Source organism: Mixophyes fleayi, chromosome 9 (genome assembly GCF_038048845.1).
Source record: "Mixophyes fleayi isolate aMixFle1 chromosome 9, aMixFle1.hap1, whole genome shotgun sequence".
NCBI lineage: Eukaryota > Metazoa > Chordata > Amphibia > Anura > Limnodynastidae > Mixophyes > Mixophyes fleayi.
The window spans coordinates 350,024-370,566 of record NC_134410.1 but is presented as its reverse complement, the minus strand read 5'-3'; the positions used below and the strand labels follow the sequence as shown (position 1 = coordinate 370,566).

The 20,543-nt window shown below is 46.5% G+C and overlaps 1 protein-coding gene across 2 annotated transcripts in view; it reads right to left on the bottom strand.

The window, feature by feature from the left end:
- Positions 1-20,543, bottom strand: part of MARK4 (microtubule affinity regulating kinase 4) — a 48,481-nt gene that overhangs the window by 6,822 nt on the left and 21,116 nt on the right. For both annotated transcript variants that reach the window (XM_075186150.1, XM_075186151.1), the window contains exons 4-14: positions 7,036-7,084; positions 6,893-6,958; positions 6,720-6,790; positions 5,921-5,977; positions 5,558-5,794; positions 5,156-5,275; positions 4,964-5,063; positions 4,639-4,748; positions 4,394-4,544; positions 1,419-1,630; positions 156-259 (exon numbers count right to left, since the gene is read on the bottom strand). In XM_075186150.1, coding sequence (XP_075042251.1) covers positions 156-259; positions 1,419-1,630; positions 4,394-4,544; positions 4,639-4,748; positions 4,964-5,063; positions 5,156-5,275; positions 5,558-5,794; positions 5,921-5,977; positions 6,720-6,790; positions 6,893-6,958; positions 7,036-7,084 — 1,277 coding nt within the window. The remainder of the gene's footprint in view (positions 1-155; positions 260-1,418; positions 1,631-4,393; positions 4,545-4,638; positions 4,749-4,963; positions 5,064-5,155; positions 5,276-5,557; positions 5,795-5,920; positions 5,978-6,719; positions 6,791-6,892; positions 6,959-7,035; positions 7,085-20,543) is intronic.

The following is a 20,543-nucleotide window of genomic DNA, read 5'->3' as shown; positions in this document are numbered from 1 at the left end:
TATCCTGTATCTTACCTCCCCGAGGACCCTGCTATCCCTACTTTTCCTACTTTATCCTTTCTGAATCCTCTGTAGGCGGCTTTATATGTAACCTGTATATACATTCTCTATAAGTCACAAGACTGGCGGACAGATTCCCACATCACATAATGTACCTGTTCTCTTTTCCGTTGTGGAGCAGAGAATGGCGCTCGGAACCATGACGATCCGTGCAAACATACGTGTTCCTGCGGCCCATCACTCCGGGAGGCGTGTTTATCTGACAATTACATACGTGATAAGTTAGTCACTGCTTGATCACAGCAAGGGTAATATACAGGAGATATACAAATAGCTGATGATGGGGATGACAAGATGACGTGAAAAATATCAGTCATAATTAAAGTAGAGGGTGAGTTATTCCATATAATACACAAGGCTGAAGTGATAACATCACAACTCACTCATTATAAAGATATAAACATCATTTGTGCATTATACAAATTCCGTAATCACAGCATTTGTTTGGTAACTGAATGTGGGCATCATGTTGGTGAAATAATGAAAAGCCGGGTGTAAGTCATGCTGGTTCATGTCAGTGGGCGGGACTTTTGTAGAAATATGGAATCGTGCAGGGAGTAAATGCTTCTCTGTTCTGACAATAAATTAACATAGTACAGTACTTCACTATCCAACATATAAATATATTTATATAAAGATATCTTTCAAGTTTAAGGTTAAGAATTTCTGGTAAACACAGTTTTGTAAACTTTAAAGCACATCATGTAAAATAACAATATATCTATAATTTCTATTTCTAGATGGTACGCGGATAATGACCCTGCAGTAACATGGTTCTACCAGTAGATGTCACTGTGGCTGCTGCACTATAATACTGTATTACATTTACTGGCAGTGTGTAACATGCTATACAGCCGTATTAGGGTGACATACAACATATACATCTGCAGTCACTCATCTCGCTGCTCCTTTATTTATAATACAACTCTATGTATGTAACATTCCGAGTGTAAGAATTGGAGGGGGACCGGTGTAAACCACCAAACCACACACAAGGATTCTATGGAGCCGATAATATAGAAGAGACTTGATTGAAGCTGGAGGTCCTGAGCTCTGTGCAGTCTATGCTGATAAGTGAGGTTATTGGACGCTCTCACCCTCCGCACGTCTCGTCATCCGGCTCCACATTACCTAGCAGACAATATACAAGAGGATCTGCACCTAAAGACTACAGAACACTGGCTTCCACATAATGATCCTGCTGCCCCCGGTGACCTGATCCTTTGCAGAAAATAACCATATATTAGTGGAAGAGCAGTAGTGTCTGGTAACAGGAGAGACCACGGCAAGAACACAGAGAACCTTCCCCTGTACACTCATCACCCAACCACATCAGGACACAGAGGTCATGTGCTTACAGTTGTCGGTGGGGCCTCTTTGCGTGGCTCTGGAATTTCTGCCTTGTTGGGGTTGTGGGCGTGGCTAACCATAGGGCTGGAAGGAGGGGGAGGCCGGCTACCCCCACCCACAGATCCGCTGCCCCTCCTGGGGGCAAGACGCTCCCCAACGGTACCATCATCCACACCTGGGGGACTCCGCTTGGCTTGCGAGGGGGCAGGAGCTGGACCACCTGTGGGAAGAAGGAGCAGATAACCTTAGACAATGCCGTCACCATGACTTGTCCCAGCGGGAACCCCCATCTTGTGCCAGGTGAAGGGAGAGGACATCGCTCTTTAATAAATAAAATCTACTTTCAGTGGCCTCATTTTCTCTCTGACCAGATAACACCAATGTACCGGAATCTGCGCTCACTGCCCAGGCTGATATTATACCTTACATCCCTCAGTCCCAGTGGTCCCAACTTAAAGTGCATCACGGTAGGAAAACGTGGAGCATTTGGGGAAGAGATCACAAACGGTCATTTCGGAGGCGCAGTTTTATGATGTCATGCACCTAGTTTTGCACAAATGCACCCGGTTTTATTGTGAATGGATTTGAGGAGGTACGAGCTTTACACTGGCTGTTCCTTGCTGAGTACAGGTAGGTACATGAACTATTACTTACAGCAAAAAGAGCTTACGCTGCGCGGGATAGGATTATTTAAAGAGCTAATGGGATGCCGCAGCGCACATTGGCCGTTTCTGTCTGTAAAAGGACTTCTAGGCCCATTCCAAGGATTGTAAAGAAAACTTCAGGCACAGAAGTCAGACATGTAATAAAGACAATATCCTTTAACTCTCAGGATTCATTTAGGCCATAGATAGGGCTAAAATCAGCAGTATTGTATGAGAAAAACTGAAAAGCTTAAATGAATGAAGAGGGTGGTACTGATGGGTTACTAGGGGGAGGTCCTGGTGGGTTACTAGTGGGCGGTCCTGGTGGGTTACTAGGGGGCGGCCCTGGTGGGTTACTAGGGGGAGGTCCTGGTGGGTTACTAGGGGGTGGCCCTGGTGGGTTACTAGGGGGAGGTCCTGGTGGGTTACTAGTGGGCGGTCCTGGTGGGTTACTAGGGGGCGGCCCTGGTGGGTTACTAGGGGGCGGCCCTGGTGGGTTACTAGGGGGCGGCCCTGGTGGGTTACTAGGGGGCGGCCCTGGTGGGTTACTAGGGGGCGGCCCTGGTGGGTTACTAGTGGGCGGCCCTGGTGGGTTACTAGTGGGCGGCCCTGGTGGGTTACTAGTGGGCGGCCCTGGTGGGTTACTAGGGGGCGGCCCTGGTGGGTTACTAGGGGGCGGCCCTGGTGGGTTACTAGGGGGAGGTCCTGGTGGGTTACTAGGGGGCGGCCCTGGTGGGTTACTAGGGGGCGGCCCTGGTGGGTTACTAGGGGGCGGCCCTGGTGGGTTACTAGGGGGCGGCCCTGGTGGGTTACTAGGGGGAGGCCCTGGTGGGTTACTAGGGGGCGGCCCTGGTGGGTTACTAGGGGGCGGCCCTGGTGGGTTACTAGGGGGCGGCCCTGGTGGGTTACTAGGGGGCGGCCCTGGTGGGTTACTAGGGGGCGGCCCTGGTGGGTTACTAGGGGGCGGCCCTGGTGGGTTACTAGGGGGCGGCCCTGGTGGGTTACTAGTGGGCGGCCCTGGTGGGTTACTAGTGGGCGGCCCAGGTGGGTTACTAGGGGGCGGCCCAGGTGGGTTACTAGGGGGCGGCCCTGGTGGGTTACTAGGGGGCGGCCCTGGTGGGTTACTAGGGGGCGGCCCTGGTGGGTTACTAGGGGGCGGCCCTGGTGGGTTACTAGGGGGCGGCCCTGGTGGGTTACTAGGGGGCGGCCCTGGTGGGTTACTAGGGGGCGGCCCTGGTGGGTTACTAGGGGGAGGTCCTGGTGGGTTACTAGGGGGCGGCCCTGGTGGGTTACTAGTGGGCGGCCCTGGTGGGTTACTAGGGGGCGGCCCTGGTGGGTTACTAGGGGGCGGCCCTGGTGGGTTACTAGGGGGAGGTCCAGGTGGGTTACTAGGGGGCGGCCCTGGTGGGTTACTAGGGGGAGGCCCTGGTGGGTTACTAGGGGGCGGCCCTGGTGGGTTACTAGGGGGCGGCCCTGGTGGGTTACTAGGGGGCGGCCCTGGTGGGTTACTAGTGGGCGGCCCTGGTGGGTTACTAGGGGGCGGCCCTGGTGGGTTACTAGGGGGCGGCCCTGGTGGGTTACTAGGGGGCGGCCCTGGTGGGTTACTAGTGGGCGGCCCTGGTGGGTTACTAGTGGGCGGCCCTGGTGGGTTACTAGGGGGCGGCCCTGGTGGGTTACTAGGGTCTGGTCCTGATGGCTAACTAGGGGGTGGCCCCAAAGTGTTAGTAAGGGGTGGTGCTAAAGTGTTAGTAGGGGGTGGAGCTAAAGTGTTAGTAGGAGGGTCCTAAAGTGTTAGTAGGAGGGTCCAAAAGTGTTAGAGGGGGTGGAGCTAAAGTGTTAGTAGGGGGTGGAGCTAAAGTGTTAGTAGGGGGTGGAGCTAAAGTGTTAGTAGGAGGATCCTAAAGTGTTAGTAGGAGGATCCTAAAGTGTTAGAGGGGGTGGAGCTAAAGTGTTAGTAGGGGGTGGAGCTAAAATGTTAGTAGGAGGGTCCTAAAGTGTTAGTAGGAGGATCCTAAAGTGTAAGTAGGGGTGGAGCTAAAGTGTTAGTAGGAGGGTCCTAAAATGTTAGTAGGACGAGGTCCTTAAGTGTTGTAGGGGGTAAACTGGCACGCTAGGGACACTATAAGGTATTACAAACACATAGATACACACTCTGTCATGCTAGAGGTGCACAAAGCATTTTAGTGGCAACAGCACAAGAGGTGGGTGGAGCTTGAGATGTCATGTGACCACATGTGCAAAACATTGATGTGCACCGGACTCCAGGAGTCCCAGGAAAGTGTGATACTGGCGTCAGAGGTTCATCCTCTACCACGAATAGAACTGATCAGAGTACTTACAGAAATCACTGTGCCTCCTCTGCCTCTGGTACCCTCGCTGGTTCTTGCTATGGGACGACGATGATTTGGTGGCACCATTAGTGACATCTGAGGTGACTCGAGACCGAGTAAGTGAAAGAGTGCTGTCAGAACGAGACTCCCCCCCTTCATTCTATAAAAGAGACAGAGGGAGAAATGTGACGTGTCTCTCACAGGGGATCTACAGACACAAATAATTAGGACTGAGTGTTGCACTGGTTTCAGACCTCGGCTTTCCGCCCTAGTAGCAGGTAAGTGGCCATAACTTCGTTATACTTGTTGGAGCTCAGAGCATCTTTAATCTCTTCACGTGAGTAACCCATGTCCAGCATGACCTCTAGGAGAAGAAGAGAGAAGATCACTAAGTGAGACACAATAGGTGGATGTATTATACTAATTATCTGATAGTAATGTATATAGTCTAGGTAGTGTGATCCAGGATAACTCAGTGTATAGAAGAAGAGATATACCGGGTGACAGTGAGTCTTTCCCTGTACAAGCACATACAAGATAATTATTGTCCCAATCAGAGCGTTCAGCTTTCCTTCTCACCGATACGTTTGGGGTCTGCATGGTCCTCTTCTGGTTCTTTATACGGTTTCAGATCATCACTATCAAATCCAATGTTCATCCATTTGTCATTCATTATTTGCTGAGAAAGATGATGAAGAAGAGAATTAGAAGCTGCAGGAAAAGAGAGTCAGAAAGCAGGAAAGAGACAAAAGAGGAGAGCAGCGTCTTCACCTCGAGAGTACACCGTTTGGTGGGATTTAGCACCAGGAACCTCCGGAGGACACTCTCACAGTCCGTGCTCATATAGAACGGGACTCTGTACTTGCCACGTAGGACACGTTCCCTCAGTTCCTGTGGAATGGGGATATGTTACCAATTATCTCCATGTCCTGCGTCTTCCTCATCATCATTCACCTAACCAACCTTACTCAGTGATATCTCCATATAATAGGGCGATAGCCCAGTGTTGGGTGTTATGGGAGGCCCTGACTTCTCTTCCAAGTGATAGTAGGAATGATAAACCCTAATCCTAGCCCTTCAACAGCCAGATGATTGCCCCATTACCACTATTTAAAGCTGACTCACGTCCATTGTCACAAAATGTCTTACCAAATTCAAACCTAAGAAATTTACCTTGAGATTCTGCCCATCGAAGGGTAGGGATCCACTGACCAGCGTATACAGGATAACTCCCAGGCTCCAGACGTCCACCTCAGGCCCATTGTACCTCTTACCCTGAAACAATTCAGGAGCAGCATAGGGTGGGCTCCCACAGAACGTGTCTAACTTTCCACCAGGAGTAAACTCATTACTGAACCCAAAGTCTGCAATCTTTATATTGGCTTCAGAGTCCAGGAGAAGATTCTCAGCCTGTAGGAACAATGACAAAAACGATAGAACCAAGAGACCATTTTACAATAAACAGAGAATGAGAAAGATGGAGGAGAAGAGACAGCACTCAGTATAAACTAGGAAGAGACGTAGGACAATCCTCACCTTGAGATCTCTGTGGACAATATTCTTCTGGTGACAGTAATGGACAGCAGAAACAATCTGTGAGAATTTAGGAAAAAGAGAAAAGTACAATCATTGTCTACATCTAGGACCCATGTGCGATATGACCAGCTGTGGTCAGAAGATCAGGAGATAGATGGAGCTTATATAGAAGCCACCTACGTGGAAGTGTTGGAGATGAACACTGACTATTGCATCAAAGCCTCATGCAGAAGATTTGAGGAAATGATTATTAGTCTGGGGACGCAGGGCACTAGTGGTCAGCAGTAGATAGATCAGTTGTGGATCCAGCGGGTATGTGATCGCCACACTACAGAAGTCTGCATGGCGGCTGAAAGGAATTCCTTGCTGGTCGCTCTCATTATGTTTTGAAACATAATGGGGGCAGGACCACCAATAAGAATGAATGAGTGGCGGGGCTATGGTAACCCCCCCCCCCCCAAAAAAAAAAAGTCTAGGTCTGCCGCTGGCTTGGAATGGCCATTAAAGCCACCCTTGGATTCTCAGGTGATCAACAAGACTTAATGCACCAGGCCAGTAAACTACTGTGGGGAAAACAGTATAAAAAAATAGGAATACAAGAGGTAGGATCTGTGGAACATCGAAGGCCACAAACATTAATATTCTAGGGCCCCCCCACAGTCAGAGCACTCCAGGGGCCAAGCGAAACCAGAGTACGTGGCAAAACCACAGCGCTCCAGGAACACATGCTTAATGTTAACACAGAAATATATGTATAGGCGTAGACTGAAACAGAACTGTGCGAGAGACACCTGCTCACCTGCCGAAATTTGGCACGAGCCTCTTTCTCTTTCATACGACCGTGAGATACCAGGTAATCAAACACCTCACCTGAGAGAGAGGGAGAGATGTGAGTGACTGGTGTCACATACTGAGACAGACAGAGAAATGTGAGTGACAAGTGTCACATACAAAGAGATAGAGACACGTTACCTCCACTAGCGTACTCCATGATGAGATATAGGGTCTTCTCCGTCTCTATCACCTCAAACAGCTTAACTGTAGGACAGAGAGAGAGCTTCAGCGACAGATCACAATCAAGGTAGTTACACATTAAACAGTGATAACTTTCTCACCAATATTCGGGTGGTTGAGTCCTTTCATAATTCGAACTTCACGGAAAAGCTGTGGAAACACAATGCAAGGAAAATTGTGTTCTAAATAGTGAAAATTACATAATATATGTTCCACGACTTCTAGAACCCTGATGACACATTTTGTATGACCCAGCTCCTTCTACATGACACCTTACTCTAGATACCTCCTCCCATATAATACACTACAAGACCCAGCTCCTTCTACACCGCACCTTACTCTAGATACCTCCTCCCATATAATACACTACAAGACCCAGCTCCTTCTACACCGCACCTTACTCTAGATACTGCCTCCTATATAATACACTACAAGACCCAGCTCCTTCTATACCACACCTTACTCTAGATACCTGCTCCCATATAATACACTCCAAGACCCAGCTCCTTCTACACCACACCTTACTCTAGATACCTGCTCCCATATAATACACTACAAGACCCAGCTCCTTCTACACCGCACCTTACTCTAGATACCTGCTCCCATATAATACACTACAAGACCCATCTCCTTCTACACCACACCTTACTCTAGATACCTGCTCCCATATAATACACTACAAGACCCAGCTCCTTCTACACCGCACCTTACTCTAGATACCTGCTCCCATATAATACACTACAAGACCCAGCTCCTTCTACACCGCACCTTACTCTAGATACCTGCTCCCATATAATACACTACAAGATCCGGCTCCTTCTACACCACACCTTACTCTAGATACCTCCTCCCATATAATACACTACAAGATCCGGCTCCTTCTACACCACACCTTACTCTAGATACTGCCTTTCTACACCACAACTTACTCTAGATACCTTCTCCCATATAATACACTACAAGACCCATCTCCTTCTACACCGCACCTTACTCTAGATACCTGCTCCCATATAATACACTACAAGACCCAGCTCCTTCTACACCGCACCTTACTCTAGATACCTGCTCCCATATAATACACTACAAGACCCAGCTCCTTCTACACCGCACCTTACTCTAGATACCTGCTCCCATATAATACACTACAAGACCCAGCTCCTTCTACACCGCACCTTACTCTAGATACCTGCTCCCATATAATACACTACAAGACCCATCTCCTTCTACACCACACCTTACTCTAGATACCTGTTCCCATATAATACACTATAAGACCCAGCTCCTTCTACACCACACCTTACTCTAGATACCTGCTCCCATATAATACACTACAAGACCCAGCTCCTTCTACACCGCACCTTACTCTAGATACCTGCTCCCATATAATACACTACAAGACCCAGCTCCTTCTACACCGCACCTTACTCTAGATACCTGCTCCCATATAATACACTACAGGACCCTATATCTGCTCCCATATAATACACTACAAGACCCAGCTCCTTCTACACCGCACCTTACTCTAGATACCTGTTCCCATATAATACACTACAAGACCCAGCTCCTTCTACACCGCACCTTACTCTAGTTACCTCCTCCCATATAATACACTACAAGATCCGGCTCCTTCTACACCACACCTTACTCTAGATACCTTCTCCCATATAATACACTCCAAGACCCAGCTCCTTCTACACCACACCTTACTCTAGATACTGCCTCCTATATAATACACTACAAGACCCAGCTCCTTCTATACCACACCTTACTCTAGATACCTGCTCCCATATAATACACTCCAAGACCCAGCTCCTTCTACACCACACCTTACTCTAGATACTGCCTCCTATATAATACACTACAAGACCCAGCTCCTTCTACACCGCACCTTACTCTAGATACCTGCTCCCATATAATACACTACAAGACCCAGCTCCTTCTACACCACACCTTACTCTAGATACCTGCTCCCATATAATACACTACAAGACCCAGCTCCTTCTACACCGCACCTTACTCTAGATACCTGCTCCCATATAATACACTACAAGACCCAGCTCCTTCTACACCGCACCTTACTCTAGATACCTGCTCCCATATAATACACTACAAGACCCATCTCCTTCTACACCACACCTTACTCTAGATACCTGTTCCCATATAATACACTATAAGACCCAGCTCCTTCTACACCACACCTTACTCTAGATACCCTTTAGTCTGTGTTAATAAGTGTGGAAATATGATCTGAATGTCTGAACTTGAAGGACATTTTTTTAATTCAGTCTCTCTACAATGTAACTAAATACACAATTGCATTCCATGCAATTAAATTCACAAACGTGACTCAAAACTGAACCATAGACAGAAATAAGCAGCGAAATTGACACAAAACTCCCACACTAATTGTATTGCAGAAACACAAAATGGACCTAAGCAAGCAGGGGGTTCAGATCAATACAATCTTCAATAAGAAGGAATTTACACTTACTGTAACGTTGGGCTTTAAAACATGACCACACCTTTAAAGGAATGTGTCGCAATCTGAAACTTTTTAGGACAGAGTGATCTTTAACACCAAACTTTACTCTAGATATCTCCTCCCATATAATACACTAGAAGACCCATCTCCCTCTAGACTGCAAGTTACTGTAGATACCTGCTCCCATATAATACACTACAAGACCCAGCTCCTTTTACACCGCACCTTACTCTAGATATCTGCTCCCATATAATACACTACAAGACCCTTCTCCTTCTACACCACACCTTACTCTAGATACCTGCTCCCATATAATACACTACAAGACCCAGCTCCTTCTACACCGCACCTTACTCTAGATACCTCCTCCCATATAATACACTACAGGACCCAGCTCCTTCTACACCGCACATTACTCTAGATACCTCCTCCCATATAATACACTACAGGACCCAGCTCCTTCTACACCGCACCTTACTCTAGATACTGCCTTTCTACACCACACCTTACTCTAGATACCTGTTCCTATATAATACACCACAACACCCAGCTCCTTCTATACCACACCTTATTCTAGATACCTCCTCCCATATAATACACTACAAGTCCCTTCTCCTTTTACACCACACCTTACTCTAGATACCTGTTCCCATATAATACACTACAGGACCCTATATCTGCTCCCATATAATACACTACAAGACCCAGCTCCTTCTATACCACACCTTACTCTAGATACCTCCTCCCATATAATACACTACAGGACCCAGCTCCTTCTACACCGCACCTTACTCTAGATACTGCCTTTCTACACCACACCTTACTCTAGATACCTGTTCCTATATAATACACCACAACACCCAGCTCCTTCTATACCACACCTTATTCTAGATACTGCCTCCCATATTATACACTACAAGACCCAGCTCCTTCTACACCACACCTTACTCTAGATACCTGCTGCTATATAATACACTACAAGACCCAGTTCCTTCTACACCACACCTTACTCTAGATACCTCCTCCCATATAATACACTACAAGTCCCTTCTCCTTTTACACCACACCTTACTCTAGATACCTGTTCCCATATAATACACTACAGGACCCTATATCTGCTCCCATATAATACACTACAAGACCCAGCTCCTTCTACAGCGCACATTACTCTAGATACCTCCTCCCATATAATACACTACAAGACCCAGCTCCTTCTATACCACACCTTACTCTAGATACTGCCTCCTATATAATACACTACAAGACCCAGCTCCTTCTACACCGCACCTTACTCTAGATACTGCCTCCTATATAATACACTACAAGACCCAGCTCCTTCTACACCGCACCTTACTCTAGATACCTGCTCCCATATAATACACTACAAGACCCATCTCCTTCTACACCACACCTTACTCTAGATACCTGTTCCCATATAATACACTATAAGACCCAGCTCCTTCTACACCACACCTTACTCTAGATACCCTTTAGTCTGTGTTAATAAGTGTGGAAATATGATCTGAATGTCTGAACTTGAAGGACATTTTTTTAATTCAGTCTCTCTACAATGTAACTAAATACACAATTGCATTCCATGCAATTAAATTCACAAACGTGACTCAAAACTGAACCATAGACAGAAATAAGCAGCGAAATTGACACAAAACTCCCACACTAATTGTATTGCAGAAACACAAAATGGACCTAAGCAAGCAGGGGGTTCAGATCAATACAATCTTCAATAAGAAGGAATTTACACTTACTGTAACGTTGGGCTTTAAAACATGACCACACCTTTAAAGGAATGTGTCGCAATCTGAAACTTTTTAGGACAGAGTGATCTTTAACACCAAACTTTACTCTAGATATCTCCTCCCATATAATACACTAGAAGACCCATCTCCCTCTAGACTGCAAGTTACTGTAGATACCTGCTCCCATATAATACACTACAAGACCCAGCTCCTTTTACACCGCACCTTACTCTAGATATCTGCTCCCATATAATACACTACAAGACCCTTCTCCTTCTACACCACACCTTACTCTAGATACCTGCTCCCATATAATACACTACAAGACCCAGCTCCTTCTACACCGCACCTTACTCTAGATACCTCCTCCCATATAATACACTACAGGACCCAGCTCCTTCTACACCGCACCTTACTCTAGATACCTCCTCCCATATAATACACTACAGGACCCAGCTCCTTCTACACCGCACCTTACTCTAGATACTGCCTTTCTACACCACACCTTACTCTAGATACCTGTTCCTATATAATACACCACAACACCCAGCTCCTTCTATACCACACCTTATTCTAGATACCTCCTCCCATATAATACACTACAAGTCCCTTCTCCTTTTACACCACACCTTACTCTAGATACCTGTTCCCATATAATACACTACAGGACCCTATATCTGCTCCCATATAATACACTACAAGACCCAGCTCCTTCTATACCACACCTTATTCTAGATACTGCCTCCCATATTATACACTACAAGACCCAGCTCCTTCTACACCACACCTTACTCTAGATACCTGCTGCTATATAATACACTACAAGACCCAGTTCCTTCTACACCACACCTTACTCTAGATACCTCCTCCCATATAATACACTACAAGTCCCTTCTCCTTTTACACCACACCTTACTCTAGATACCTGTTCCCATATAATACACTACAGGACCCTATATCTGCTCCCATATAATACACTACAAGACCCAGCTCCTTCTACAGCGCACATTACTCTAGATACCTCCTCCCATATAATACACTACAAGACCCAGCTCCTTCTATACCACACCTTACTCTAGATACTGCCTCCTATATAATACACTACAAGACCCAGCTCCTTCTACACCGCACCTTACTCTAGATACTGCCTCCTATATAATACACTACAAGACCCAGCTCCTTCTATACCACACCTTACTCTAGATACCTCCCCCATATAATACACTACAGGACCCAGCTCCTTCTACACCGCACCTTGCTCTAGATACTGCCTCCTATATAATACACTACAAGACCCAGCTCCTTCTACACCGCACCTTACTCTAGATACTGCCTCCCATATAATACACTACAAGACCCAGCTCCTTCTATACCACACCTTACTCTAGATACCTGTTCCCATATAATACACTAGATATATATATATATACTCTTTAGTCTGTGTTAATCAGTGAGGAAAAATGATCTGAATGTCTGAACTTGATGGTCAATGTTTTAATTTAGACTTTCTACAATGTAACTAAATACACAATAGGTTTGTATTCCATATAATTAAAAAGTTGTATTATTGTATACTTCTTATTCCTTTTCTGCTTTCTAATGGACCTGCTGCTTAAAACAACAGATGACTGAGATATCACTAGTGAACGGCTTTGTATTAAACTCACAAACATGACTCAAAACTGAACAATCGACAGAAATAAGCCACAATATCGACATGAAACTCCCACACAGAAACATAAAATGGACCCAAGCAAGCAGGGGGTTCAGATCAATACAATCTTCAATAAGAAGGCCTTTACACTTGCTGTAACGTTGGGCTGTAAAACACGACCACACATTTAAAGGAATGTGTTGCAATCTGAATCTTTTCAGGACAGAGTGATCTTTAAGATGAACCGCATGGGTAGACAGATTATTCATGGACTAAGACGGAAACAATGGCTGCAACAAGATGTGCGTACGGTGCCTACACACAGATCACTACATGTCGCTGTTCTTGGCGCAGCTTCATGCTACTTGGCGTTAGCCTGAGTATAGCAAAACATCATAACAATTCCTTAGAGCTCTTGCATACGGACGTTGTTGAAAAACAATTACTTAAAATTGTACCTTGTCCCTGCTTCCCCAGAATGGTAGGATCATGTTTAATAAAAAAATCTAAAGCTTTAGTCTAACTTAGAGTACAATATACTTAATGATGCTCTCACAGATCTCAATATATTGTACCAATCATTAACACTTGTGAATATCGCAGGCAACAGTGAAACTCACACGATGCAACGTGAGCACCTATCAGAGGTCATTTACTAGGGTCATTAATGCACGTTAAAAGCACTTTGAGCTTCTGATTTTCACATCTGTTTGTACAAGGTCGGATCTACAGTACAACAATCTAATTACAGTTATTATTAACATTAATTCTCATATTAACTCCACTCCATGCAATTGAAATGTCCCCACATTGCAATAACGTTGTCCTAAAACAGGTCAAAGAGTTTGCAGTCATTTGAGTTGCTGTGACATCACTGGCCCTGCCCATGTGCATGAATCATCCAATCCACACAGTGCATTACTAAACAAATTATCAGTCACTCTGTTTCTATTCTGTTAGAGAAGCTTCTCCCTTCTGTAGAGAAGTACAGTGAGCATGATAAACACATCATTATAGTATAAACACTCCGGTTAGGTATATTAAGGTAATATTACGGGTCTTTTTTGCTTTTTAAGTTTTGCTAAGCTCCTGATATTTTTGAATATTATTAGAAGCTCTTTGTATAAAAACTGCTCAATTAGCTAACTGCTGATAAATAGGACCGGTGAGGCGGGACAATAAAATAATGTTTTCAGATAAGTTTTGGTTGTGTTCCGGTAAATGGAAACCTGTCTTCTTGGTAAACTAAAATCTAGTCTGCCTGGAGCATAACACAGTAAATAATAAAGATCTGAGAATAAAATGGCTTAATGTCTCAGAACGTGATTATGGGAGTCACTATTGGCAGGGTGGACATGGGCAGTTATCAGTTATATGCAAAGAACCAAGGCAGATGAAGAGACCAATTCTGACATAGGTGTGGTTTTATTCCAAAATGGGAAAATTGTACAATATTTCAGGGGAACCGGCCCGTCTGCGGGTAACCACACCCGAGCAAGGGGTGGGCCTTACCTGAAGAATGGGTGGTCCTTACCCGAGGAAGGGGTGGGCCTTACCCGAGGAAGGGGTGGGCTTACGATATCAGTTATGCCAACTGGCTTTATGAAACTCCGATGGCTAATCAGAATAATTGAGTGAAGAGCGGATCATCCAGCTGTTCACATGGAAAATACAGCAGGATAATGAGGCAGAGAAGTATCTAGCAATCCATCCAATGAGAGAGCAATCAGTCTATGCAATAGAACAATGTTTAAAAAAACCTTCTGTTTTTGGCATGAAAGCTGTTCCTCCATAACCTCAAAGCATCGAGCAAAAGGAAGATGGTGAATGACTACTAGCAGCATTGAACTGTCATGTTTAGCAGGGATATTTCAGCCTCATTCTCACCTATCCACTGTCAATGCCTAAACAGCACATTGGAAATAGAATGAGTAGTTTCTTCTGCGCCGATTCCCATCAGTGCATTAAAATTTTTTTATGTTGTGTTTAAAATGTTAAAACAGGGGGCGTGGTTAGGACGCCATTACCGCCGGACACGCTGGTTGTGGGTGTCATAAACATCAGGAGCAATCCAGCTAGCCTGACACCCCTATCATTAGCTTTCATTTATAAGGCGCCACAAATGGTCCACAGCGTCATACATGACATACAGAAAACAGGGAGAAGTGAAACAACATGATACAGAAAGAACAAAAAATGAACAAAAATATATACACAGACACAGGTAACATGGTGCAAATCAAATTATTACTGGGACAATGAGTGAAAGTGATGGTAGAAATCAGCGAGAAGTAGGCCGAAGCTTAAGAAGACAGGGCTGGGGAAGCAGCCAAGAGGTACAGAGGGTGATGGAACAGTAGAAGGAGCACACAAGGAAAGAGGGCCCTGCTCCTGAGAGCTTATATCCTAAAGGGAAGGGGGAGACACAAATAGGGTGGTACTAACTGGGGGAGAGAGTCGGGACATGGGAGTTAGGAGGAGGACTGATATAAAGAATAAATGAATAAAGAAAAAAGAAATGAGTCTTAAGGGCACGCTTGAAGCCTTTGAGAGTAAATGCTAACCTGATGGAACATGGAAGATTGTTCCACAGCTGAGGAGCAGCCCGGGGAAAGTCCTGGAGATGGGAGTGAGAAGAGGTGATCAGTGAAGTAGTGAGGCGGTGGTCACAGGCAGAGCGGAGGGGCGGCTAGGAGTGTAGAAAGAGATGAGATTGGAGATGTACAGAGGAGAAGATTGATTAATAGCTTTAAAGGTGAGGTTGAGGAGTTTAAATTTAATTATGTAGGCCATAGGGAGCCAATGTAGTGACTGTAGTGGTGGGAGAGAAAAATGAGGCGGGCAGCAGCATTGAGGAAAGACTTAAAAGGGTCAAGGTAAGAATCAGGTAGGCCACAGAGAAGGAGGTTACAGTAGTCAAGGCAAGAGATTACAAGCGAGTGAATCAGGGTCTTCATAGCTTCCGTGGTGAGAAAGAGGCGAATCTTGGATATATTCCAAAGGTGGAAGTAGCAGGATTTTGAGAGGGACAGACTGTGAGGCTTGAAGTAGAGGGAGGAATCAAGGATGACCCCAAGGCATCGGACTTGAGGGACAGAAACGAGTGTTATTAACAGAAATAGAAAGGGGGAGAGGTGGGAGAGTAATGGAAGGGGGGAAGATGATAAGTTCAGTCTTGGAAATATTGAGTTCAAGGAAGCGTTGGGTCATCCAGGATGAGATGGCCGAGAGACAGCAGGAGACACGAGACAGAAGGGAAGGAGAGAGGTCAGGGGATGAAAGATAGATTTGGGTATCATCAGCATAGAGGTGGTACTAAAGGCCAAAGGAGCGGATGAGGACACCTAGGGAGGTATAACGATACTAGTGGTATTATCTGAAGCCCAATAGCTGAGTAGATATCCAGAGAGTTGTCAGACGTTTGCCGGGTTGGTACACAAGCTGGCAGTCAGACGTTTGCCGGGTTGGTACACAAGCTGGCAGTCAGACGTTTGCCGGGTCGGTACACAAGCAGGTATTCACAGATGCAAGGTAGAGTAGCAGGTGCTGAACAAGCAGAATACTCAAGCATATGTCTGAACCAGGAAGTGCCATTTATAGGCCCAAACAGGAAACAGGATCCAAGATGGTTTCTCTCTGATTCCAAACTGGCCATCTTGGATAAGGGCAAATTTAAGGGCAAGTTTGCCAATACAGAGACCTCTGGTGGTCGGAGGTGCAAATGTCAAAGTAATTCCTTACAGGAGGAGGTGTAGAGGGAGAAAAGCAGGAGGCCAAGAACGGAGCCTTGAGGAACGGCAACAGGTAAGGGAAGAGGAGGGGATGTGGAGTCATGTATAAAGACTGAGAAGGAGCGGTTGGTGAGGTAAGAGGAAAACCAAGATAGGACAGTGTTACAGATTCCTATAGAATTGAGAGTCTGCAAAAGGAGGGAGTGGTCAATGGTATCGAAGGCAGCAGAGAGGTCAAGAAGGATAAGAAGGGAGTAGTGTCTTCTGGATTTAGCGAGGATGAGGTCATTCCCTGGCAACAATTGTCACCACCTTCCTGTTTGTGCGTGGGGGACTCCTGCCACCCAACTATCATGAGGGCTGGACCCATCCCAGGCCGGCAAACCGCCATTATACTCTGCTGCCTAGCTCCCCGCCGCTTCACCACACTGCGTGGGTCCCCCCAGTAGCCACCGGATCACCATTCTAACTGCCCTCCCTGCACCCGAGAAGGGATCCACACCTTCCTGCTCCTCGCCCTGCACGGTGGACTAAATAATCGGTGATCCCCGCTGTTGCTGTGTGAGAGTGGACCCTCTGTGACCTCCCATCAGGAGCATAGAAAACACTGGGCTTGGAGACTGTTGTCCCTGCAATTGAAAACATCTCACAACTGGGCGCACCGTCTGTAATCTGCACAGCACCCGACAGCTGCGCCACCCTTCCCGGGCCCTACATCACCTGCACAGCACCCGATAGCTGCGCCACCCTTCTGGGGCGTGCTCACTGGAGCCCTACATCATCTGCACAGCACCCGACAGCTGCGCCACCCCTCCTGGCTCCTACTCACTGTACAGCAACCGACAGCTGCACCACTCCTCCTAGGCCCTACATCACCTGCACAGCACCCGACAGCTGCGCCACCCCTCCTGGGCATGCTCACTGGAGCCCTACATCACCTGCATAGTACCCGACAGCTGCGCCACCCTTCCTGGGCATGCTCACTGTAGCCCTACATCACCTGTACAGCACCCGATAGCTGCGCCACCCCTCCTGGGCATGCTCACTGTAGCCCTACATCACCTGCACAGTACCCGACAGCTGCGCCACCCCTCCTGGGCATGCTCACTGTAGCCCTACATCACCTGCACAGTACCCGACAGCTGCGCCACCCCTCCTGGGCATGCTCACTGTAGCCCTACAACACCTGTACAGCACCCGATAGCTGCGCCACCCCTCCTGGGCATGCTCACTGTAGCCCTACATCACCTGTACAGCACCCGACAGCTGCGCCACCCCTCCTGGGCATGCTCACTGTAGCCCTACATCACCTGCACAGCACCCGACAGCTGCAGCACCCCTCCTGGGCATGCTCACTGGAGCTCTAAATCACCTTCACAGCACCCGACTCCTACTCACTGTACAGCAGATTCATTGCCCAGTCCTATGTGTGCAATTCCAGCCTTCAATTGCTATCAGACCCGATCACACAGTCTGACAGGCTCGGATATTCTCGGGCACAGCAGCCTGATTTATATTATCTTCATTGATCTTCCAAGGACCTAGTGGCTGTTTCTTATATTGCACATCTATATTTAGCTTCTGCCTCCTCACTGTCCCTGAGTAGACAGGCTCTTCAATTTACATGTTCCAACCTCTGCAGGATCTTCCTGTGCCACCCTTGATCATTGATCCTGGACTATAACTTACTGCGGTAGCCCCGTTGCTGTTAAACTACAAGGCATCCTCCCTCGGACAATTCTCCGCTCTTTCCTGTTCTCTCCATGTAAAGGATTAGGGCCCCTCCCCCAGGGCTTAAAACCGGGATCACGAAATGTCATAACAAACTCCACTTTCTACTCCCACTATACACAGCTTTTGGCTACTTCTCATCGCTGACCCTTCTCTCCACTTGTACGCTACTGTCAGCATGCCTAAAGGAGGTCAGAAGACCAGAGGTTCCGATATGGCCCAGGGCCTCAAGAAGTTTGCTTACCTGGACCCTACAAATGTAAGGGCCCCCTCTCCCCAGAGCCCTGATCGGTATGACTCAGAGGACTCTGACCATTCTCTTCTGACTCGCAAAACTCTGCAGTCTCTATTTTACGAGGTCAGGGAGGTCGGTCCAGGCAGTACAGGCCGAGGTCCACAAAGCTATTAACTCTATGAAGGCTGAACTCCATGACCTTGGCAACAGGACAGACCACCTTGAATCTAAGTTGGACAAGGTAATTACATCTCACCAAGCCACAGAGTCTGATCTTCAACAGGACATGCTCCCCCTTCAGGAACAACAAGAGAATCAGGAGAACAGGGCTCAGTGTAACAATCTACATGTCAGGAGAACCCCTGAGGAGGTGGAGCCTTCATTTCTGGATCAATATTTGAAAAGACTTTTTAGCCACCTGGCTCCTGCTGCCCCACTCACAACCTCGGGATGTTATTCTCCGTTGCCATTATTATACCACCATTGAAGCGGTTCTGCGGAAAACTCACAAACTTGATTCAATCTCATTCGAAGGGTCCTCCTTGCAAATCTTTCAGAACCTTGCTCCACTTACACTCCTCAAGAGGAGGGGATGAGACCTGTTACGAGAATACTCAGAGATCACAACATCTGCTAAAGATTGGATTTCCTCTTCTGTATTCTTCTCTGGCACCATAATTGTGACTGGATCACTTTTAAATAACTCATGGCATAAATTTATTTGAAGGAAATAGCGCACGGAGCTTATTTATATATTAGCAAATTTACTTCTTTTTGATATTGTGTGTATTTTGGTAAAGTAAATATCTTTATTTCTGAGACCAGTGGAGGAAATTTGTTTTTGTTTAAACTTTTCTAGAGGAAATGCATTATTTCTGAGGTATATAACTGATGCAATAAGCATTTGTTGAGGAAGTCTTTTGTGTATTTTGAAGTAGAGAAATGACTTGCTTGGTGTTTTGTAACTTTTATTTGGGAATATGTATTTTGCAACTGTTATTATCATGTTAATTAGACCTTTTGATGTGTGAGGGTCCAGCACCTGAATGCACATGAAGGTTTAATTAGACTTGCTGTTAGATTTCCTGTGTCTAAAACAAGGTGCAGGAAATCACAGCAAGTTTTAGGATAAGTGTAAATATTGTTAGCTTTGCACTACATGTAAATCCATGTTTGGGTAAACATATTGCATCCTAATTCTAAAAACAGCTCAGACCTCAGGGGCCTGGCTTACCCTGTGAGACTGGGTCCAAAAAACTGTGTAAAAAGCACTGTTTTGTATTGGAAATTGTTCTTCTTGTTCCATCTAACCTGCTCACTGCTACCTTCAACCAGTGTGAGCAAATAAACATCACTTGCTTCAAAGACCTGCTTAGAAACTTCTTTATCCCTGTGACCTGCAGATTCGACCCAACTCTAATCCATTCCCGGCTGTTTTGAGGTTTGGACCCAGCTTTCCAGTACCACTGCTCTGCCTGCAACCCAACAGCTCTGGCCAGTACGATAACCAGGGGGGATCCATCCACAGCAACCCTGATCCATAGGAAGAGGTCAGGGGTACCAGCCCAGGTACACCAGTAATGGGGCACACTAGCAGTGTCAGTTACCCAGAAGAAACCCAGTACTGGATGCTGGTAAGGAGTCCAGTGGTGGCAGCATTTGCAAGTCCCTCCTACTGCGGTTAGAGGGAGCATTTGGGATACCGAAAGGGAACAGTGGCAAAATAAGCGCGGCCGGTTCTCAGCAACAACAGACATGGCATAGGCGGTCCATCCTGTCACTATAATAAATTACATTACGCTAAAACTAGGGCAGAGGCCACCCAACTACTTGAGACCTTGGGACTGCCGGCCCTGATTCCTTCTCAATAAACCCTGATCAAGACCCAAGCTTTCCGGCCTTCAGACTCCGCTCCGCATCCCCAACACCTTCCAGCTAAAGACTGGACGATTGTGACACGAACGGCAAGGCCAACTAGATCTCTACCTCCAACCTGACTTTATTATCACTGTTGACTCC